Genomic DNA, 24,781 nt, shown 5'->3' with positions numbered 1-24,781 from the left:
ATTTAAAACTTTAGGTGATAGGAATTACAGACTTTGAGTGATAAACCAGAGTCTGAGCGCTGTCTCTTAGCCTAATCCCATTTTACATATTTACAGAGCATTTCCTTTGGGAAATGCAATTTCTAGTTATTATTTTTCTTCTGCTCACTATTCTGGCACCTAACTAGTCTTGCACTGTTTGTCTTAGAAAGTCCATTCAAACTTTAAAACGTGTGACTTGATCGGGAGATGATGGGCATTGCTTTTCTCAATATGTCTCATTATTTCCTAAATATTAGATGTTTGTCTGCAGTTTTTCCCTATAAAAATCAATAGACGGCATGTTCAGAGGCTAGAGTGGGTGACATCACAAACAGAGTGGGTGAAGGTTTTAAAGTGTTCTGAAAAATTTAAGTTTAAACTCGTTGTCCTGGCCACATATTTAAATCTTTACACATCTTTTTTTTTGCCAGAACGTAGGGAAATGTGTGCCCTTTCAGGCAATGTGACTACCAAAGCACAGTGACTTACAGAATTTGAGTATCGTCCAGCTGCCCCATAGACTGCAATACAAAGTAAGAACCGAATTCTCAGAGAAAAACAGAAATTACCCTTTGTTTTTTAGCATGCTGCATTTTCCACATAATTGACAAAAGGAACACAAAATTCTCTTATAGCGTTCCCGGTGTAAAAACTTTGGTGATAGGAGTTACAGTTTTTGACTGAATAGCAGGAGTTCGAGAGAGCCAAATCTCACCAAATCTCTGAGTCTCACTCAGTATAAAAACTAAGCACTTAAAATTGCCATGACAACCTCTGAGTGCAGTTGGGAACCAATAGCTGATTCAGATCAGTTGAGTTGACTACTTCTGATGTCACTTGACTGACATTTCTGTCAAAGTCCTGCTACATACTGTTTTCACAATGAATACAAGGCACATGGATTGACACACATTTCCACATATTTCACTTGAAATATGTTTTGGTACAGTTTCAGTCAGGAGACATTCAGCAACCAATTTCAGTTGGTTCTTCTACCTGGCTCCACACACACACACACACACACACACACACACACACACACACACACACACACACACACACACACACACACACACATTCACCAATTGCTATTCATCTGTAATTTACATTTTTTAAATAGAATTTCACAATGTAAACCAAAAAAAGTGATGGTAATTGAGTAATGATATGTCGATTAAAAAAAAAAACTGAAACGCCTTCATCTACTCCTTCATACAAATTAATGCCATCAATGCAGATTAGTTTACAGCATCTCCAGCAATGAAGCTCAACTTCAGCCTTTTTTTAGCAGCCAGCAATGCAGTTTAGTGTCAGCCTTTTCAGAAGCCAGCAATGCCACTATAATCTCTTCAGAAAACTTCATAGTTATGTAAACAGTTAACTATGCTTTTTGCAGCTCCCCCATTTGGAACGAGCACTGCATGTTGTCAAGGTTGATATAAAAAAAAAAAAATGAGAGGATTGAGATGAAATTGAATTTTTTTTTTTTATCATCTTCATAAATGGCAGCCAAAGTGGCCACAAAGAGAATGTTTGATAAAATATAGTTTTAAACAGATTAAAAAAAAAAAAAATTGGTCAATTATTATTACAGTTACAGTATCTTTCAATTTTGAGGTAAATTATCATATAAAAAGTTATAAAGTTATAAAGTTATATCTAAACACATCAACAAAATTGTGCAATCATAACTTAAAAACTGAGGTAGGTCTTGATTTAAAAAAAAAACATTAAATGAGGTGTAGTCAGGTTAACAATGAGTAGAGAGTGTTTTTGGGCTGTTTATATAACGTAGTATGATTTGCTTTTGGAATTAGGGCGGTAATAGCTGTTTCTTTTGGATTAGGTAAGGCAGTCAGTTTAAGGTCAGCTTAAGGGTAGAGCCATAGACTGTATATAAAAATGGATGTAGACTCCAGGTCTTGGCTGATAACTTTGTGTTTACTATGGTAATGGTACCTGGCCCCACCAGGCTGTCAACCTGTGTTAACCATGGACTGTTAACTCATGTTTCAACGTAATGGTAGCTATTTAGTATAAGACAAATAAAAAGCTAAATTTAATCAAAGTTAAGTTAACTACATTTGTTTTGTGTTTCTGGCACGTGACCAAGTTTAAGTGTATTGTGTTAGTGTAATGCGCTGCATTAATGTAAGTTAATAATGCTTTGGATGTGTTGTCATATTGATGTTTATGCTATGCTTTGTGTGTTTCTATGCTACAAGCTTGTGTGCTGCCATTCTGCATGATTTACCTTATGCTGTGAATGTTTTTTCCCCAAAGAGATTTCCTTTAGGTGATGATGACAGGCTGAAGCAATGGTAAATGAATGTGAGGAGAAAGAACAGGACGTCATTTAAAACGTCACATCTGTGCAGTACGCACTTTGAGGAGGAGCAGTTCTTTGCAGACCAGAAGGTAGACAGGTACATTGTTATTGTATGCACTAATGATCCAGTAAATTTTAATTAAACAAAACCTAACATGGGGTGACTTTTCAATAAAAAATGTATCTGAATGTGTGGATAGCTATATTAAATTGAATCATCCATCACCCTTTATGATGATCATGATGCCAACTTTTTCCTTTTTACCAACGTCAAGTGACTACAGCCCTTTCTTAAAGTACATGGAAAACCCAAAACAGGAAATCTTTCCAAGATGTTACTTTGAAATTAAGCACTCTTGTTGATGCTGTTACACTTTGGTGTGTCTGCTATTCAGTATGAGGACCTTTTGTTAGTGCAGGCGACTGTTTTAAGATGACTCATAGACACGTTAGGATCTCTATTTAGTAATGCTTTTCTTTCACGAAATGATCATATCACAAAAAAAGTTATGTGTCTTTTTATGTACAATACACAATGTATAGAAGAACATGTAGTAATACTGTAAGTTCATACACGATAGGTCTCAACTGAAGCAGACATTCACGCACCTATTCTGACAAACTGGTAAGTATGTGATTCATTGTGTTCCACCATGTCTTAACTAAAGTGTTTATCCTTTACTGAAATTCAAAAGGTATACACACCATGAAAACTAAATGACTAGTGCAAACAGAATGAAGACCTCATGTTTGGAGCAGTGTATTTTGTGCCATTCATCTGGTTGTGGAGAAGGGAGACTGCATGGACAACATCCTTACTTATCAAATGCGTTGTGGTGATGATGCCAGAAAACCATTTCCAGTTCAGTTTCCTCTGATGCAAGGACAGATCAACTCTCTTTAGAGTATAATGAAGATCTGACAGTTAGATTTCAAAGCATTTAGGTTTAGTAATTGATATTACATGTCTTTATATGTTTTTTCATTTGATGGAGACTTCCAAAATGTCAATGTAGTACAGCTCATGTGTATTAGTTTTATTCATAATTACAGTTATTGTAATTGTCAAATTTGACTTTGCAATTTTTGATCATAGTTTTCTATTACGCTTATTTTAAATAAACCTATCGTGATTAAAAGGTACTAAATGCATTTTCCATTAACTACAGAACACTAGCCTGATTTTTACACATTTATCATATGCCTTGTAATGAATCTAACAGGACGCTTTGGTGAATTAGTGTTTTCAGTGTCAATAAAATTGATAACTACATAAAATGCATAAGGAAAGCACAAAGTAATATCTATCTTTTGATCCTTCATTGTCAATGTTCAAGGACAGCAACATTTAATAAAGGTTTCTATTATTTCTGTTGTTGATTAAAACTAACATAGAAACAACCTTGTAATTAATTACAAATTCTAGCAAAACCTCCTTCAATGTGTTCCTCTGTGATTACAATATTGTGCATGTTGCTATTGTTAAAATTCATACCAGATATGCACCATAAAAACCACCAACAAACTTCAGGCAAGAGCTTCATAAATACTTTTATTGCGCATTAAAACTGCATTAATTTCAACAATTTTATCATCCATTAAAAAAACTGGAAACATTTATAAAAGACTGTAATAAGTGGATGAATTATATAATGTAGTGCACAATTTACAATCAACTGTAACTTATAAATTGAAATTAAAATACAGCCGTGGATCAAGGCAAAGTTGAACTTAACTATCACAAGACAAATTTGCATAACAAAAAGAGGTAGTTGAATCTCTAGTACAACATAATTTTTAGAAACAAGTATACACCGATCAGCCACTAATGCCACCAATGGTGTATATATACAACATTCTGCCACAACATTAAAACTGGTAAATGGTTTTTCATGGCTGATTGGTGTATGTATCTGTAACAGTGTTCACAAACCTGTGTACCTTGTCAATGTTCCCTGGATTGGCACCAGCCTTCGACCTGCACCTCTGGGTGAATGTAACCTTTGATTTGCAGAACCAGTTTTAAAACATGTTAGAATATGCTTTACCATATGTGGTTGCACACAATTTAACATTAACTTACACATGGTAACTTTAGCTACATTAACATTACAAGGTTGCTCCTCTTAATGCTTGCCAAATGTGGACATGTATGCAATTAGCTTCTAAAATTACTTTGAAACTTATCTATAAAGCTTACCTCGAATTATGGAAGCTAATTCTGTTAACAGCGACTTGGCATGGCGTAGCTGGAGCCTGGTACAGTTAGGTTGCCGGTATAAGTGGGCGTGCATAGAGTCCTCAGTTGGATCCACCCCCTTGCTCCTCCCTCTCTTCCAAATATGGTTACTTCTGGCTCCAAAAAACCCAAGATGACGACAGCCAAAATGCCAGACTCAAGACTTCAAAATGGTATTCCACAAACCAACTGGTGACGGCACAGTGGGTCGCCACTTGGGTAGAACACGCAAGAGTGCGGAGCTCCCATAAGACGTCAGGCACAAGGAAGCGGCAGTACCAGGGAACTAATGACTGCTGAGGTCTGTATTTTTGCCGTGTGTAGGATAAATATCCTAATAAACGCCAATAAAATACAAAAATAGTTACCAATGTCAGCAGAGCATTGTATAATTAAGCTAGAAGACTAAGGTTGATGAATAATGATTTTGTATTCCTGCCAATTTTTGTGGATTGGTAACATGTTGTAGGTGTATAATATCTCCACCACACTGCGGGCAACACTGAACAGCGGGGCAGTTGGAGTTGTAATAAAGTACACTGATGGATAGAAACATCTCATAGTTGTGTATGCTGACTATTTCATTAACTGTCATACCAATAGCTAGCTAGAAAGCTAAAAAGCTAAGTTCAGCCATTCACGTGTGTGGGATAACTATAAGCAGAGCTGTAAGCTAAAATGCCAAGCAATAGATTTGTTTTTCAGTAGATATCACCATGTAGTTATCTTTCAAAGAGGCAACAGCCTTGTTGTTAAATTATTCGGACAACTTTTACAAAATGCAGACCTGAGCAGAGGTTATGTGAGAGGAGTTTTCACTGTATCACTTAGCTGTTAAGCAACTGTCAAGCTTTGTGATATGCAGTACTGATCTGAAGCCAAGAAGATCCCTTTCAGTTGCTCTGATGAAAACCTTAACTGTTGAATAGATCTCAATTGTAACTTGTTTGTTGGGTCTGATGGTTCCTCATTACTATTCGAAAAACACAAGTTTTGCAGGGAAGCCACAGCAGGTCACATCTACTGGTGCAGATGTTAGCTTTTCTTGTTTAACTGTGTACAGACACAATCATGCTTTTCAGCATACCTACTTAGGGAGCACCAAAGGTCTCATGACTATTACATCTAGTCCTTCTGTGCATAATTAATTTTCATAAGCACATATGCCATGTCAAACATACATATGTTTTATTTTCTTTCACTCAAGAGCCTCCAAGAAGGTCGATCTCCACTGGGCCATCATCGCCCCAAATGCTCACTTACACACCCTACTTTTTCCAGGTGCCTGTTCTTTGCCTGCACAGTGTTCTGATCAAGCTTTCTATATGGTGTCATTAAACAGATGGGGGAAGTAAGGCAAGAATAACCTCCATCACAAACGATGTACCAGCCAGGTGGTCTGCAACTTCTGCATGAATACTGAGCTGAAGCTAGGGACCCAGAATAGTGTTGCAGAGCCAGGCAGATGTTTATGAAGCGATCTTTGTGGTCACAGATAGCCTGTAGTTGAATTGAGTGAGCAATACTCCAAGCTACGTGGCATAGGCAAGAGTACCTGCCAGGTGAATGAACCCTTCTTTGATGGTCTCCAGTTCATCATAGGAGGGTTGGCTTACTGCCTGTTTGTAAATGCTGAGAATCCCCTCTGCAATTTTATGGACAATTCCATGGACAGTTGTTCATGGTTCCTTATAGAGCTCCTACAAGGGCAGTAACAGTTTTTCCGGAAAAGTGGAAATCTTTTTAAGCTCACCATATCCAAAAAAGTCAAACAGCAGGAGCATTGCCATTCAGCTGACAATATGGTTGTCAGCGTGGACAAAGGGGAAACACTATCAAAAATGTATTTTAAGATTTTTTTTGATAAAAGCAGCATAACATTTCATCCTCGGAAAAAGATTTTAAGATATTTGCTTTTCAGATAAAAATGTCTGTGGCAGTACAACATTTGATCTTGGGGGGCTGAATAAAAGGGAAACAGAATTTAAAATTCATTTTAAGATATTTGTTAATAACTTGTTAAATAAATTTGAGGAACATGTTATAATTTGGCTAATTTCATGTTTTTTTTACTTGGCTAACTTGTCACAAGTTTGGTATGATCATTATACTTTGTTCTTCTTGGAACTTAGTTGCCATTGCAGGTCAAGTAAAAAATTATTACGCCAGTCTGCTGTTTTTGTCTTCTGTTTTTTCTATTTTCTGTTTCTGTTGTCAGAAAATGGAACAAGTACAAAATAGTTACTGAAATTTGGCCCAATGAGACTACATGTTAACCAGCAGTCCGTTCAAAGCCATTTCTAAGCTGCTGCTCTGCAATATTAAAAATCCTGATTTTGTAACTGCAAAATCATCTGACAAAATCACCATATGCAGTTAAAACAGAGGCTGTGCTGTGATTTCGGCTATATTTACTTGTAAAACGATCACACAGAGAGAAAGTTTGAAGCTCATTCACATCTATGCAGCAAACGTGTGGTCGGTTAAATGAAATGCATAGAGAAGTGTGCCTCTCTTTGCAGGGCGGAAAGGGGGGAAAGCCAGAACTTGCGCTCGGAGGGCATTACTGGCGACTCTCTTCTACGGAAAGTAGTTAAGGTTTGTCCAGAAAGCGGCTAGATTTTTCGCTAGGTGGTTTTGTGAAGAAAACTCGCTAAAGGGGCGTGAAAAGTCAGTAAATCAAGCGGCAAGGGCAAAAACTTGGCAACACTGCCTGTAATGCCCCCCTGATGACACAATAGAAACTGTTTGCACCAATTCATTTTGAAAGAGCAACAGCCAATGAGGAAACTCCAACACTTGTCCGGTCAACCAATGGTTTAACATCAGCCCTCACTCACGCGGCATTCAGCTGACCAACTTTATCATGCACTCAGTCAGTCAGTTAGAAGGGTCACAGAAATTTGACTGTATAGTGCTGGCCCTATACACGCAATGTTTTTGGCTGTTGTGGTCCAGCCAAAAACAAGAAGACAAGTGTGCTCTGAGACTGGTAGTGAGGCAACCACTCCAACAACACTTGGGAGTAGACTGGAAGAGTTCATTAATTAACAATTTATTGGTCACCTATTCTTCTATTGTCTTCCAAGTTTTGCTGGATTTATTTTATTTCCATTAACACTGGGAAATTTAAAAAAAATAAATTTCATTTTAGTATATTAAGTTTCAATAACACTAATTTTTTACAAAATTTTAATACGTTAAAAACCAAGAATTTTTACATGAAACCTAAAACTATAAGAATAAACTATTCTCAAAAGATTTTATAGGGGTGACTCTATCTGTCTGTGTGCCTTCTTTTCCATGTGGTACTCACTAAACTAGCACTACCAAGTTGTATGAGTGAGTTGGGGTGTGGCTGGACCTGAGCTGGGGTGCAGCTGGACCTAGAGGTGGAGCTGGACTAGGCCTAGCTCCACCCATTGCCTCTGCAGTGAGCAGCCTCTCATTTTTGTATGCCTCTGCCTAATTTAGGGAGATAGAATGCTGTGTTGAGTTTCAGGTGTGTGTGTTTTAGTGGGAAGGCTGCACACTGGATTGAGAGTGATTTCATGACTTTCTTATGAAAAATTTATTTTGAGATCATGTAAGAATGTTTGTGAAAGTATATTTTGTTCATTTATGTATGTATGAACTATACAAGTTGTGCAGTTAAACAAATGCATTTAGGTGTTTTGTATTTCTATATTCTTTCTTTATTTAGAAACAAGCCACTACTGTTGTCTATAAATTTCTAATGTCATGAGTTCTTGGTTGAATTAGCTTCAGGAGATACTGAGTTAGAGTCCGTCTACTGTAGTCATTCATGTACTGTGGTACTCTGGGAGGCTGTGGCTGAGGTAGAGCGGGTTGTCTACTAACTGGAAGAACGGAGGTACGATCCCCACCTCCTCGAGTCTGCATATAGAAGTGGCTTTGGGAAAGACACTGAACCCCAAATCCCCAAAAAATGTTTTCAAAGGCCTGTTTGAGGTTATGTTTTATAGAACATTCTCTTTGTGGCTGCATGTGGCTGCCATTTATGAAAGTGTTGAGAAGTTAAAAAAAAACAATTTTTCAAAAGAGCTGTCTTAAAATGTGTTTTTGTGCTTCACTGCTCAAATATTTTATTTATATGTAATTTTTTGTTCACATCTTATCAACTTTGACAAAATGTAGTGCTCATTCCAGATCGGTGAGCTGCTAAAAACACAGGTAACTTTTAATAAGTGTAAAATGAAGGGTTTATTAACCTTAATAAATTGATGGCAATGTTCTCGCTTTAGATCCGGTAGCTGCAAAAAGCATAGTTAATTGTTAATAAGTGCATAGTTATCTGCTAATAAATGCATGATAAAGTATGTATCTTTAAAAAAAAGCTTAGTAAAGGTTTAACAATGACACAATAGGTAAGTTTGTTAAACTCAATGAATGTGTTTGTGATGTTATTATAGAACAATTGGAAGAACTTCATAAGGCTTACATTAACATTCTTAAGCAGTTATGAACAAGTGCTTAAGAATTCTTGTAATCTAATAATAAATGTGTTTATTATGCTATTATTAACACTTATATAGTCTTATTAACTATCTAAGCATCTTATAAGGATGTATATGTATACTTATTACCTATTAACTTACGCTTATTACAAGGACCTTAATATAAAGTGTTACTTAAATAATTGGGTAAGGTTTAAGTTAAATGATACATGTTAATTTTTTAATATTTAAATGGCTTTCAGAGGAGAGTCCAATGAAACTGTACCTTTGCATTTGTAGCCCTGTTTGATGATTCCCCAGAGCTCCAGGTCCAGAAATGTGAGGAAGGGGGGAAGTGGGTACAGAAAATATGAAAAATAATATTAGACAATTAAGAAAAGCTACATATTTTAAAGACAAACATGACTGGGTCATACAGAGGACACAATCCTCTTCCTGTTGTGTCTATTGTAAGGACATGACCACATGGTGTCTGGTTCTGCCATGCTCAGAGTTAGGCCTAACTGTCAGTTCTGCTGTTTGGCGCAAGAAAGGCCAGTCAGTTACGCTGTAAATTTTCAATGCTAGCAGGAAAATTAAAGAAGCATAAACGGTGTAGTGACGGGATGTTAGAGATACACACAAATCCAGCACAATGTTCACAGAACGTGGGCTTCAGGTATGTCATCTCCTGGAAGTTGTGGATGAATCCTGGTCCCATCTTACACTGAAGCAGTGGGTTAGCCCGAAGGAAATATGCAATCATTTCATCCTTACTGATCAATCCATCTCTGAGAGAAAGACAGAGGAAGGGAGATAAAGGAAAGGACGACCGTCAGAAAGAGAGAGACGATAGTCATTAACAGGTGTTCTAGTCCTACCAAGTTGGACAAAATGTATCTTTATATTAATTTCTAAAATTTGACAAAAAATTTAGTATTATAGCAAAGTAGTGTGCTCTCCCCTAATGTTTCCCTCCAGTTGCTTCTTTATCACAGTGGTTCACTACCTGTGATCACACCTAAGCACACCTGCACCTTACATGGGGCCAAAACAAACCTCAACCTCAATGCTAACAGAATCAGATAAAAAAATAAATCTCCACAACTGTGTTGGAGATTACATTGCTCTTTTTGGATTTTGGATCCTTTCAGGTATGATACTGTAGGTATTTAGAGGATGTGCAAGCTGTTTCTAAATGCAAGAAGTAGGCAGGGTGCAGGTTGTATGTGCAGAGCACCAATGCAAAAGAAACTAAACAATATTTATATTACAAAAATGTAAAATTATAATTTTATAGTTTTACATTAAGGAATTGTATGTCCTTTCAATTTTAACAACACAAGTTAATTCAATTTCAATTACTGTTTTTATGAATTTTATTTGCAGTGTATTTGCAAATGCACTGCACTGTAGTTTAGTTAGTTAAAAAGTGAAGCTATTTCACAACAGGGGACGTCTAATGTTAAGTAAAGTGACTAAAAAACTACACTTATTATTTTGTGGTGTAGGTTATAACACAACAAAACAAATGAATGTGGTTGTCAGAGATTCCAGGTGCTGATGCAGAATCTGCATATGGTGGAGAATTGAATGTGTGGTACAGAGAAAATCATTACTTAATGGAAAAAATAGCCTCCAACTGGAAATGTTAAATGATTGTGAAAGTAGCTATGCTACCTGAAATCTATTGGGAAATGTGGTTAAACTAGCAGTGTTGCTATATTTGACATCGCTACTCTCCAGCATTTGTCATTTGTCAGACAGCCTGGGGCTATACCACTGGTGGTTTGCAACCACGGATTGAGAAACACTGTCCTAGCAAGCCAGGTCCTCCCGCTGTGAGTAGGTAGGACTCAGAGAAAATTACAGCTAAAAAATACATTTACTTTGGTTAATTATTTGAACATATATTAATAACTTTTCCACACTCACTGATCCTTGTCCAAAACACAGAAAGAGTCCAGGAGGGGAAAGTTAGCAGCGATGCTCTCAAAGTCCTCTTGAGAAATATAGCCATCGTGGTCATGGTCATAATTCCTGAACACAGACTTCCCAGAGCCAGACAAGAAACAGATTAATCCAATAATATTTCATACACACTGCAACATGTCAAACCAGGAGTTGTTTTTCTGTATTGTGTGAGCATTATTTGAAAAGGGATGTTGTCTACTCACATCTACCACCTTCCTGATGTGTTTATTGAGTACAGAGGGGTCTGGTTTGGTGGCGACACTGGAGGCCCAGTCTAGTGGGGCCAGGGGCTTGCTGGGAGTCGTTGGAGAGGTAGGCTATGAAGAAGGATATATATACACAGGTATTAGATGAGCAAACCATCTGTTACACCACAAGTAAGAATGTTCCATGCTACAAATAGTTCAATAGGGACAAATGACAGCACAGGTAAAAAATATCTGTATGTTGTGAAAAAGAAGTATAATGATACAGTGCAAAAGGGTCTCTAGCAGGTTAAAACCTTTTAACATAAACATCAAGCTTGTCGAAACTTGGGATACACCGTGTGGACAAACCTGACCACAAAATACAAACCAAACTCAGATGAAACTTACCAATGATTTAGGGTTACGTGGTTCCCTTAGCAATGACAGCTCATAAATTTCATCCTCTGTATAATAAAGATCTAAAGAAAGCTGAAAAATATAAAGATTATGGATATAATTAGTTCAAAAAAATCATTGTAAAGTTGATAGTGGCATAGTAAACTTTTGTTAGATAGACTACTGAATATTTGTGATAAATCACCTCATATGTTTTGACAGCACTATGGAATATTCCATTACTGACTTTTCTCTCTTGTATTACAGAGATATGGTGCTCCTTCTCCATAAGTGCAATCCAAAGAGCACTATATCGTGGAGCAGTTTTCAACCTGCAGTCTCTCAGCAAAATTTTGGAAGAAAAACATCTCTTAGAAGTATTAATCCGATTTCTGAACAATGTTTAGTACTGAAGATAACTCGCTGTTTTTGGTGTTCTGGGGTTAAGTTCTGCCTTCCCTAGTGTGGTAAAAACATTCTGGCTAATAGGTTGGAGAAGTGAGTGGGTTCTCAAGCACAGCTTTAAACTGGTTCTTGGTATCACAAACATATTTTGGACTGCTCTGTAGTGTTCTTAATTTAGTCTAACGCAAGTTAGACTGTTTCACTTAAGATTGTCAAGTAAACTAAACAGCTTTGTGCAACAGATTAATTTAGACATTTCTTTGAAGGCTGACTATTAGTGACATCTAAACCATAGTCAAATCTATCTTGGTGAAAGTGGCCCCAGGGCTTTTTGTGTCTCTCTGTAATTTGTTATCACACATGTGGACATTCCATATTAGAGGTTGAAACAGTGAATCACTATGTATTTTGTTCACTTTTTTCCTAAGCTATTGGATTGCATCAGTGTTTCAAATGCACATATGTAAGTAAGCAAATGCATAAAAGATTTGTAGTCACTTTGTATTTTTTTCACTTTTTTCCTAAGCAATATGGTTGCATCAATGTTTCAAATGCACATATTTAAGTAAGCAAATGCATAACTGTTAAAATGCACTTCAGTAAGAACAGTAAGGGAACACCACTTTGTCTTTAGTTCAGTAATAGGTTCAGTCTTTTGCTAGTTAAAGCTTTCACGTTCAATTCAGTACAAAACCTGCTTATACAGTAAAAGCGTTATATATAAGGTTATTAGCTCAGCTCCCCCTTATTCGCGACAGTTATCATACAGTATAATGATTGTTTCTGTGCCTTTCACAGTCTTTTAATAAGCCTTTAATGACAAAGTAACATACTGTGAATCACAGCTGAGCTGACACATTCACATTTCATTGGCATGCTTGTGTGGTTAACTTTACTTGTACTTTTCATATTAATGTTAATTTGCCTATACTTTCATTTTGTACCTCAGGGAGAAGGGAAAGAGAAGAGAAAGATAACACCTTACTTCAGTCTAGAGGTCTTCACTGGTCCAAAATTTTGGACCCACAGCCCCATGGAAAACCTACCCGAATCCGATATGCATACATTAATTTTCATAAAATGCAACAAATATAAAGTCATTGAAACTAAAATAATTCAAAGACAAATTTATATAAAATTATTCAAAGTCCTGTTTCCACCTCCTATGCTATGGCAAAACCCTGAGCTTGCGCCTCTTATGCTAGACCACTGTACACTGGATTTTGAGGTGTGTTTAGGATCATTATCCTGTTGTAGAAGACTGCCCCTTTTTATTTTCAGCTTTTTTACAGATGGTGTGATGTTTGCTCCCTGAATTTGCTGGTATGTAATTGAACCCATTCTTTCCTCTATCAGTGAAATATTCCCCGTGCCACTGGCTGCAACACAAGCCCAAAGCATGATCGATCCACCTCCATGCTTAACAGTTGGAGAGGTGTTATTTTCATGAAATTCTGCACCCTTTTTTCTCCAAACATACCTTTGCTCAAAAAATTCAACTTCTTTTTTAACTTCATCAGTCCATAGGACTTGTTTCAAAAATGCATCAGGCTTGTTTAGATGTTCCTATGCAAGCTTCTGAATTTGTGGTGAGGTGACATTGAATTTTGTGGTGAGGACACAGGAAAGGTTTTCTTCTGATGACTATTCCATGAAGGTCATATTTGTGTAGGTCTCACTGCACAGTAAAACTGCACCACCACTCCAAATTCTGCTAAATCTTCATGAGGGTCTTTTGCAATCAAACAGGGGTTGTGATTTGCCTTTTTACCTATCCTATGAGCAGTTTTCTCTGAAAGTTTTCTTGGTCTTCCAGACCTCAACCTGACCTCCACCGTTCCTGTTAATTGCAATTTCCTAATTACAGTACAAACTGAGGAAACGGCTACCTGAAAATGTTTTGCTATCTTTGCCTTGTGCTTTGATGCTTTGCCATCTCCTGCTTTGTGTGCATCAATTATTTTAATTTTCGGACTGCTAGGTATGCTTAGAGGAGGGGACAAGGTTTGAACGGTCACATTTGCATCACCTGGTAATTCCTAACAATGACTGTGAAAGCTATAGTCAAATTTGCATCACCTGGTATTTCCTAACAATTACTGTGAAAGCTATAGCCCTAACACGCTAATTAAGGTGTAAGACCTTGGAAAAAGTTATCTGAGAGGTCAAATCTCTTGGGGTGCCCAAACGTTTCTTATGGTGCTCCTTTCCTTTTTTCACTCTAAAATTGTACAAAACAAAAATAATCCACTAATCTTGCTTAAAATGTTAAAAAGAATGTTTCACCTTTGACTTAATGCTTTTTGGAGATCAGTTCATCTTCTACTCACTTAGGTATTCACAGTTCCAGAAATTTTGACCCGGGGTGCCTTTTCATGCCACTGTATGCAGCATATACTGTAGAGATTGTGTTACTATTCGCCTAAACAAATGATGTAGAAGACATTTCAAGAAACCACTTAAGAAACAATGTTTATCAACTCAAAATCTGTTACTATGATTATTTTAACTCATGTATGTACAGATGAAAGACTTCATATGCATTATCAAGAGAATGACAACACAAATCGGCCTTCAGTGAGAAGCATTCACTGAAGTCAGGTTTATGACTGACTTTTGCAACAGTCATACACTTGCATACATACTGCAAGGGCTTCACATGTGTCCATATGGACTCAGTTTCCCACAATCCTATGCCATTGGTATAGTAACTCAATGACCCATGACATAATTTTATCAATAAAACCAGCGGCCACTCTAACTTCCATCTCTCACTGTTGTGCCCCACACTGGCGTGAAAAAGTTACCCCTTTTTTACAGAACAAGGACAAAGAACAAAGGACCATGTTTTCTTAGATTACCACTAGCTACAGTTTTATTGTAAAATAGTCTAGTATTGTTCATGTAGTAATAAGTTGTTGTAACTGGCTAACATTAAATACAAAGCCACACAGTTTCAAATTAAATAAAAGTGAAGTGAATAATTTAAACACAAGACACAAGGTCCAGAGCCAGCTGACGAGCCAGGAAAAACAGAACAGCATATTTCTGCTGGATCTGGATCTGGATCTGGATCTGGATCTGGAATTGCTCAGTGCTATTTCGTGGAAAGGACAACAGACACAGATCTGTTCGTCTGCAAGTGCAATCAAGTAAGGCTGGGCAAAGTTAGTAAATTGATGCTAAATGGGTGCATTTTAATGCTGGATGATTAGTAGTTTTTTTCTGAATGTAGTTTGTGTTTTAGTCTGGTCTTTGACTACCTAGATACTTTGCTCATTGTTAAAGTTGGGTTTTAACTCAGATTTGCTCATTGCTAATACTGTGTTTCAACATTTTACATTCTCCCTCTCTCTCTTTCTCTCTACTAATGTGCCACATACCGTCAAGACCAGAACAATTGGGACAATTAAACTTTTTCTTGTGCCATGTCTTGTCTTGTTCTTCATGCTCTTAGCTTCATCACATTCAATTTGAAATAAAACAATGGATATTACATTAGTTCCAAGTCTCAGCTTTAATTTGAGTAGGTTTACATCAATATAGAAAGAACTGTGTGGGGGATATAGCCCTTTAAACACGTCGTGCCCAACTTTTATTGGTTCAAAATAAATTGAATCCTGTGGATGTACGGTATTGACTGTGAATCCACACTTAAATATTTGGGATCTCCGTGTTAGTAGCGAGCATATAGAAATATTTGTTTGAGGCTTGGTTGGAAAATTACGTTTCCCGTCTCATGTTCATAACCCTTTCTTAATCTCTTTCTCTCCTCTCTCTCTCTCTCTTGCTCTATCTCTCCCTCACTCACACACACACACACACACACACACACACACACCTATTTAGTCTCACCAATCTTTCCAGGATTCACCATTTGTGCCTTTCTTTGTTATACCTGAACAGTACTTTACTGTGTACGTTAGTGTGTAATAAACCCTTTGATATTTTAATAAACAGTTTGTATTGTTTTTCTTGGTGTAATATCTGAAGCCATCTTCTGCCAACAAAGTACTCCAACTATCTATAATAAATTGTTATATCTGTGGTATTATGGATCTGGTTGTAATATAATTATAAGCAAAATTCAGACACTAATAATGTCACCAGATTTCCCAATTATTTTAATAATTTTAATTATTAAAATTCCAAAATGTATGGTTAATCATTTTATGAGACTGATTTTAATATCCTGGCACCTACAGTACAAATACATTGAGAAGTATAATTGAAATGATTTATATTTCGTCTTCCAAATCTCAAGCTGAAGCATCAGTCCAGCCATAGTTTACAGTATTTCTGAGGACAATCATGGGGGACAGGTGAAGAGACCTCATGGTATTCTCATCACACATTGATAGACTCTCAGAGCCAGGACACTGTGTGTGGTTTTAGGGACAGAATTTGAGAAAGAAGAAAAAACTAAAGCCTTTTTAAAGAGTAAACTGTTAAAAGTGCACACCAAACAGATACAGGAAAATCATAATTATACTAAAAGTGTACCTGCAGTTTTAGTGGTAAATGGTAAATATAGCACTTTCCTAATCTTATCGACCACTATGTTCACCCATTCACACACACATTCATACAGTGCTCTTTTCCATACATCGCTTTCTACACACACACACACACTCACACACCGATGATACATCAGGGCAATTTGGGGTTCAGTATCTTGCCCAAGGATCGAACCATCAACGTTCGGGTAGTAGATGACCCACTGTACCTCCTGAGCCACAGCTGCCCCTAACTGCTACCCAAAATATTGCTCAAAGGAGTCATAGGGAGACAATGGATTCAGATAATGAGGGAACCCTCTTTGCTATATTAGAATTTCTTGGTAACCATGACCCAGCTGTTAAAAATAAACTGAAAGGAGAGTGGAAATACACTACCCACCGAATCCAAAACAAGATGCTGGACACACAGACAGAAAGATGGGTGCATTCCAGCCTTATCAGTGAGGTCTAATTTTTGCCCTTTATGGCATATAAAACCAAAGATGTGAAAAAGAAAGACAGAGAAGCTATAAAAGGGAAATCTATCTTTGAAGTTGCAGATGGAAAAGATATTACATATAATTGAGAGATATGTAGTAGAATATAAACTTCATATTCTATGTATATTGCACTTCTATTTATAGTCTATGTATTTGGGGCAAGAACTCTCTCCCTTTTATATCCACTGTAACATTTATTGCCTTAATCTGATTCTTGTTGACACTGTAAAAGCCATCCCCTAAACTGAATGCTCCAAGTCTTGAATCCTACAAGTGCCAAATTTTGCAATGATAAACTCTGTTTTCCTTTGTGTCTGTCCACAACATTGAAGACCTCAGACATGAATTGCACGAGATGAAAAGAATCTGAAGAGGAAAACACAAGCAGGCATAGTGAGCCCCACTAGCATAGTTGATCTGACAAAATTAATTGAGCTGTTTGAAGATATTTCTTGAGCTTTTTAGATTGTGCACAATAGCAGTCACCATCTCAGTACTGCTAAGTACTAAAGAAGCTTTTCAGTACAAAACATACTTGAGATCAACTATAGACGATAACAGATTTTGCAACATGGGTGTTTTAAGTGTGGAGTCTAGACAAGCCAAATCCCTGGACTCTGATTGATGATTGATGATTTTGTGAACTAGTTTGCATTAAGGCCTATTGTATATTCTCAGTCAGCTTCTGACTATATGCGATGTAGAAAAAGATTTCTGCCAAAGTTAGAAAGGTTTTGGTTATTTGAGAAATGTCTATTTGAGCTTTTTTGTCTGTGGTCTTCTCACTGGTTTGAAGTAGATGGGGCTCATTCAGAAAAAGGTGATGCTGTCATGTTTTTTGTACCAATACACCCACCAACTGGTAACAGTTGTGAACCTATGCCATACCACTGTCAATCAAACCACACCCACACAGTCCTGATGCACATTAGATGAGTTTTAGGGTGTAACAAATATAATGGAAGAATGTTTCTTTCTCCATACTTTAACCTTGATTGTTGTATTTTATTTTCTCTTATAACTGCCACAGATCCAACTTTGCAGCCATGTACAATACAGTACAATATAAGGAATATAATCAAAACTGCGTTCAATCTTTAAAAATATCAAAAATATCAGACCTTTTATTTCCTCCCCCGGATACAAAGAAATGCACGTGTATTTTTCAAGCCCCCAGAATGCCTGTAAATCCATTACAACACATACTCCTACTTACTCCTCTTCTCACATTCTTGAACATGCTTCGACTTAGTCTCACAATAGATTTTGAAATTCTGGCACGTCTCCATAATACTGTTCATGAACTTTCTTCAAAGTTTTGATATTTTTCCCAAAATGTATACTTTGTAGAGCCCTGATATTTACAGTCTCTGCTTAAGATGCTTTCGGACAGTGAGTGGTTGCCACAGCGATGGCTCCCAACTACCTCCTTTCAAACCAGCTATACACCTCTGGCTTAAAATAGAGGAAATGGTTATAAATTTGACACAATTAATACAGCAGGTTTTGCTAATTAGTATCGTAAATGATGTTTATTGTTGTAGATTGGATAATCATACTTTGATGCAGATGTGGCTCCAATACCATTTGTCTTTATTGATTTGTCTGTTCTCTGCTGGTGAAGAGGTGTATAATTCAGTGAACTCAGATACGGTAAAATTGGCTTGTGTATTGTTTCCTTCGCTGTAGTTTCTGTTGTTGCCATGGTCCCACAGTGAGCCACAGCAGTGAGTTGAAAAGGTCAAATCATCATAAACTTCAGAAACAGCAGAGAAATGGTGTGCATGTTCACGTGAGCGGCAGCCACCATCCCTCTCCTTGCTGCTGTGCTGCCATGTTTACACAGAAAACAGCAGAGGCGGTGTCACCACTCACTGTCTGAAAGCACCTTAACTGTACCAAACACTCAGAGAACTGGCTTTAGTGAATCTTATTAATGGTTAACTGAAAACAAACCATAAAGAGCAGGAACAAAAGAGACATAAATCCGTAAAGAGGTCAGTTGTGTGGAAAATAGTGATTCTTTTATCTGTTTTGCAAACTTTAGTACTTAGGGCATATTCCTTGTATACTTACTTGGCCAGTAACACTTATTCACTTTAGACCAATATTTCACTTAAAGTTTCTAGGTTACAGCTGCGTTATCTGGAGTGGTAATCCCTCACCGTTAGCAGGTAAATGAGGTCCATGTTGGGCTCCACTTGGGCTGCTGCACTCTGCAACGACACCAACTCATTGAAGGTCATGTAGAGCTGATTCATCTTCACCAGGTTCACCTTATTACTGTCGTCAACCCAGTCAGGAAAGACCACATGCACTGCAATAAGGTCCTTGAGGTGCACACCCAGGATCGGGATTTTAAAACCCTGGCACTCGCTGAAGGCCTTTCGGTAGGAGGAGTAGTTGTTGCTGGAAGACACCAGCTCTGTCATCTCACTCCAGATCTGAAGCAGGGAGTGGAAAATTTGGGTAAGTATGATGGCCAAAACACAGGTTGTCAGGTAAAGAAATTCATGAGAGCTGAGTGCTGCCTTTGATACTGTAGACCAACAGATTCTTTTAAATAGATTAAGTCAGCATGTTGGCCTGTCAGGAACTATTTTTAACTGGTTTACATTTTATTTATGTGGAAGACGATCAATCCTCTACGCATCAAGGACTGTTACTTTGTAATTTGTTTACGTTACCCCCAGGTGGCGGGTATCTTCAGTTAAAAAGTAAATAAATCTGATTGGCAGTTTCATACATAATAATGTCAAACGACTTCATTTTTTATGTGATGATTTTGATTTCCCTGCCATTCTCCCCACTGTTCTCCTGGAGTTTCAAGTCCCACGATTTTTCCCCACATGATGAAATTTCAAAAATTGCCCATCCACTATATTTATTAAAAGTAGTATCACTGCTTTTTGTGATTGTGTTTTTTAAATTACGTGCTTATTCCACATACTGTATTTGTCAGTTGTATCTAAACAGAGCGAGAGAGACAAGCAGACACACACACACACTCACACACATAAGTGCACACACAGGCAGGAGAGAAGCCCCTCCCCGCAGATCATCACACAAGGCCATGGTCCTGTTAACTTCATTGTTGCAGAGGAAGCGATGCCCTGCTTATCCAGGAACACATACATAGCTTTGAAATATAAATCCACAATGTTATTATGAAGTTCAGCTCTATATGTGTGATTAGAGAAGAGCACAGGAGCAGAATCACTGGTTGACAGTCACTGAGAAATGAACTTTGGTTGTGGACAGCCTGGTGTTCTGTGTGCAGATGTCAATAAACTTGTTGCGGTTCTTGACATCAGCATTTAGCTAGATCCAGAAGGGGAGCGAGCATAAACGGAGTTGCTTTTTTCTGCATTGGTAGGCCATTTTACACTCAATAGAAGGAAGCAGTTCAATCAGCCAAAATTTAATTCTGTTTAAAGAAGGAGAGAGACCAGTCCCACACTCGCCATCACAAAGCCTGCAGCATTTAAATAATTGTGCACTCACAGTTCCACCTTTTGCCCCCTTTTCATTGGATTTGAACCAAACTTGGTGTGTATAGTCATGAGACTTAGGGTGTCTCCAGTGAGTTTAATCAGGATCGCTCAAAGGCATCTTGATTTATAAGAAAATATATGATAGGCCACGCCATTAATATGCCATTTCAGATTTTGGTTAATAATTGCCCCACATCATTTTCACCACATTTGGTGAGATTCTGTCTGTAAGATTTTGAGGTACATGCTTTTGGTATTTGTGGCACCTTCTATGGGTCAGGCTCAAAATGCTTTGGTAGGCATGTTCTCTAGCATGGACTGAAGCTACCTACCAAGATTTATGCTGATTGAACATATCTTTAAGGAGTTATGACCATTTTCATGCTATGCCCCACCCCTTGTGAAATTTATTGGTCAATATCTTGAAACATAAAAGAGATATCAACATGAATTACACAAATTTTGATGAGCTTGGACCAACGATGATCTACAGAAGATTTGGTAGCAATTGGACCTATGGTTTAGGAGAAAATGTCAATAAATTAAAAAGGGTGGAAAATCCATCATGGTCGACGTGTATGGTCCAATAGTCTTATTTGCAGTGCATTGGAGAGCCACGCTGCTTTGCATGCCTGGCCCCCAGCCTCCTCGTGCTTGGACCCCTAATAAATTAGACCTGCAGGCAGATGTTAACGGGGTCCAAGTCCTGCGCAATTTGCAACCGGCAGCCCATCAAGGTGTTGCAAGTCGGACCTGCAGGCCCATGGGTGCTATGCAAGTCTCAGGTTGAGAGCAGCACAGACATTGGAAAACATTCCACTAAGGTTGGAATGTTTCTGATGGGTAATCCGAAAAGTGTGGTTAAACTAGCCTGGCATAAACCCTAGACTTGGGGATGAATGAACCTGTTGTGCCTACCCCTAAGGTTTTGGGGTAAGTGATCCAACAATCATGAGGGTCCTTAGATGCTATGTGTACCAATTTATGCAGATTGGACTTCAACCTAAGATGAGCCTGAAAAAGTTGGTTTTGCATGTTTTTCAACTTTGCAGGAAGTTGTTCCTTTATAAGTTGTGCATTATGTGGATTACCAAAGCTCTTTGAACAACTTTTGATCATAAGAGTTCATAGATTCTATTTGCAAAGTTTCCTTCTGATCGGACTCACAGCCTAGGAGGAGTTGGTTTCAAACATTTCGCAATTTTGTGAAAAAAATGTATAGGCAGAAATGAGCGTGGCCTATATCACAAGATTCAGCTAAATTCAGGAAACGTGCATGTAAGGTTTTTGAATGTGTGATGTAATATGTGGGAATTACTTGACAAAATGCGCTCACCTTGATTATAGCGCCACCTGCTGCTGGACGTGTCATTTTATGTGTCTGACATGTGTGCACCATTCTATAACCAGCAACACTGGTTACTGGGAGCCATTCTGCTTTGCAGTCTGATGCTGACATGCAAGAAACGTTGCAAGTTCAGCATCAAACTTCATTACTTTACTCGCCAAGAGCTGTCTCCAGTGGTGGAAAGCAACACCAACGTTAATTCTTGTTTTGCTTCTATTTCTATCACTTTTTTTCTTTGCTGCCTTACATGTTTCTTGCCCTCTGGGCAGCGCCAGAGACAGTATACATGAGGACACAAACCACTCAAAGAATTTGGATAAAAAAAGCTGTAACACCAAAGATTGTGGCTTATGACACATATTTGCATATATATGTGCATGCATAGTAGAAGTATAATTTGTGGAAAAAAGTTTTTTAAACCTTATTCCGGGGCAAAGTCACAAATCTTATTAAGCTGTTTTTCGATCAGATTAGACTGGTGCTTCTATACATGCTGTGTTTATGTCCATTGAAAGTTTATGTGACCATTGAAGGGGAAGTTGTGGTTCTCTTCCCATTCATTTAGATAGGGGCCTGGTCTTGTTAGACTGAAATAATTGCCCAGGGGTCGCCAAGTGGCGAAACTTGCCCATAACGACTTTGGCAGGGCTATTTCTTCATCTTCTCAGACTGGACGCGATAGTGACTGGCTATCACCATCTCTAGTATCACTTTGTGATACTAGAGATGGGTCGAGCCTACTGGTTATCATGCTAACGTCAGTAGATATCTCTACTTTACAAAACATAGACGTCTTTGACATAACCTCAAAACGATAATTTCTTCACATTCTGTTGATAGTTTCAGTTAATTTTTGAATATTTTAAACTAAAATACTTACATATAGCACCTTTGAAGTTGCTCTCACATCTATAGTTTTAGTTCAGTTGGTCTAGACCAACTGAACTATAGATGGTCTAGACCAAGGAAAAAAAAAACACAATGTTGGCTTTTTGTTCTGGGGCCATACTCCCACCGTTTCTTATCTTACCATTAAGAGTCCTCCTTAATGGCCCTAAAAGTTTACCTAAGAGTTTATGACCTTTTCACAAAGCTGCTGAGACCAACTTTCATGAAGGAGCTGAGTGAACTGCTGAAATAAAAGAAAGGGTGGGGTTGACCCTGTTACTAGGGATGACATCATGTTTGTGAAATAACTTTATGTCTTCAGTGATTGTTTGACAAATGAATGGACTGTATCAGTGATGGTGAAATTAAATTCATCAATACACAAGAGCATGAAAAGGAACTAGACTGGATTAGATTAGATAAATTAAAATAAATCAAAGTAAATTTCAATTTAAAATTAAATGTAATTTTATTTTGTACTGAAATTAAATTAAATTGTAAATTGTAATTCAATTACATAAAATGAAATTTAATAATAAATTGATTTACAAATAAATAAGAAATCAAAGTATTTACATATTAAATAAAAAAATAAATAAAATTGAATTTAAAACAAATTTAAACAAAACATTGATTAAATTAAATAAATCAAGTTTAATTAAATGTAAATAAAATTTTTAATTAAATCAAATTTAAAAATATATATATATATTTTTTTTCTTTTTTTTGTGGTTTGAGGAATAATTCTTACAGTTAGCTGATATATTTCAAGTTCATTAGTAATGCAAATTGCATTTTTCTAGTAGCCAAGTAGAATGCAGACTGTCATCTCCAGTGTTACTGGATTGTTTCCATTTGTTTGTGAGGTGATTTGATTCTTAGTAACTCAACCACCATCAAAATCTACTTTTACAAGGTCATTAATTCTTATATTTTTTTAAAACAGTGATGTATTGAGGCTCATTACCTGCCTTTGACTAATTGTGAGCAGGTCTTAGTAACCTATGAGTCCTGTGGACTGCCTCTAACTTATCTCTGACTTAGGAGCTAGATTTAGAGCTAAAATTCTTTGTGAATTACTCTTAGATTTAAAGCTTAGGAGTCTAAAAGTTAGGAAGGACAAGTCCATTATGCTTAGGAGTTTCTTTTAACTAGTTAGGATCTACTTTTAGCCTTACACACAGAGTGTGTAGCATGAGCAGCACACTAGCAGAGAAGCAACAATAGCTATAGCATGTCTATACAGGAGGTGTTTTGAGTTGTAAGTCACCTGTGTTTTAGAAGCATTCAGAGCCCAACACAATCACTGTAGTTACGTATGTAAAATGCATGAAAATAGACTTAAAGACTGAAAATACACTTTGAGCCACATTTACAGGTGTATAGCACGAGTTCAACGCGAGTGGTTATGTACTCTGTGCAGACAGCTTGATCAATTAAAATAGGAGTGTATCTGAAAAATGCAGCGGAAATTCCTTCTGTGTAGACAGGATGTTCTGTGAGCACAGCCCCAGGGCCTGCATTTATGAAGCTTCTATGAATTACACTTAAGAATGTTCTAAAGTACCAACTTAAGAGTAGAAAAGTAAGACACGTTCATCAAAAGACTTCCTCCTACTTATAGCCAAGTGTAAAAGTAACTTTGAAGAGCAACTCTCAAGTGATCACATGATTGATGTGTACGCTTAGGGAAGGAAGAGCCAATCAGAGATATAGATTGACCATACATCTGCCATATTGAACATTCTTTATAAAAAAATCCTTAGTTTATTTTGTGATACAGACATGACAAACAGTGTTGGTACGCCTACACCGTATTGAAACAATGCTCTGTTCTTCCTAAAAAATGTTGAATTGAAAACCTCTTTTGTCATGCATACCTGCATGCCTTTCATTTGCCAGTACAAAGAAGCTGTGAGAAGAGCTGAATTCTTGCTTATTTTACAAAGATCTTCTGAAATGGCCTCGACACACATTACACTAACAAAGAAAACTTATTTCTACCTGGAAGAAAAAGTTCCAAAGAACTGAAATTTGGCAGTT

At 37.3% G+C, this 24,781-nt stretch overlaps 1 protein-coding gene across 3 annotated transcripts in view; it reads right to left on the bottom strand.

Moving 5' to 3' along the window:
* Positions 1–24,781, bottom strand: part of rasgrp3 (RAS guanyl releasing protein 3 (calcium and DAG-regulated)) — a 96,048-nt gene that overhangs the window by 13,425 nt on the left and 57,842 nt on the right. For all 3 annotated transcript variants that reach the window (XM_040139675.1, XM_040139676.1, XM_040139677.1), the window contains 6 exons: positions 19,174–19,452; positions 11,617–11,697; positions 11,224–11,337; positions 10,982–11,097; positions 9,690–9,837; positions 9,333–9,369 (listed from right to left, as the gene is read on the bottom strand). In XM_040139675.1, coding sequence (XP_039995609.1) covers positions 9,333–9,369; positions 9,690–9,837; positions 10,982–11,097; positions 11,224–11,337; positions 11,617–11,697; positions 19,174–19,452 — 775 coding nt within the window. The remainder of the gene's footprint in view (positions 1–9,332; positions 9,370–9,689; positions 9,838–10,981; positions 11,098–11,223; positions 11,338–11,616; positions 11,698–19,173; positions 19,453–24,781) is intronic.

Source organism: Xiphias gladius, chromosome 11 (genome assembly GCF_016859285.1).
Source record: "Xiphias gladius isolate SHS-SW01 ecotype Sanya breed wild chromosome 11, ASM1685928v1, whole genome shotgun sequence".
NCBI classification, from domain to species: domain Eukaryota; kingdom Metazoa; phylum Chordata; class Actinopteri; order Istiophoriformes; family Xiphiidae; genus Xiphias; species Xiphias gladius.
The sequence above is the reverse complement of the archived record's forward strand: the minus strand, read 5'-3'. Positions and strand labels throughout refer to the sequence as shown.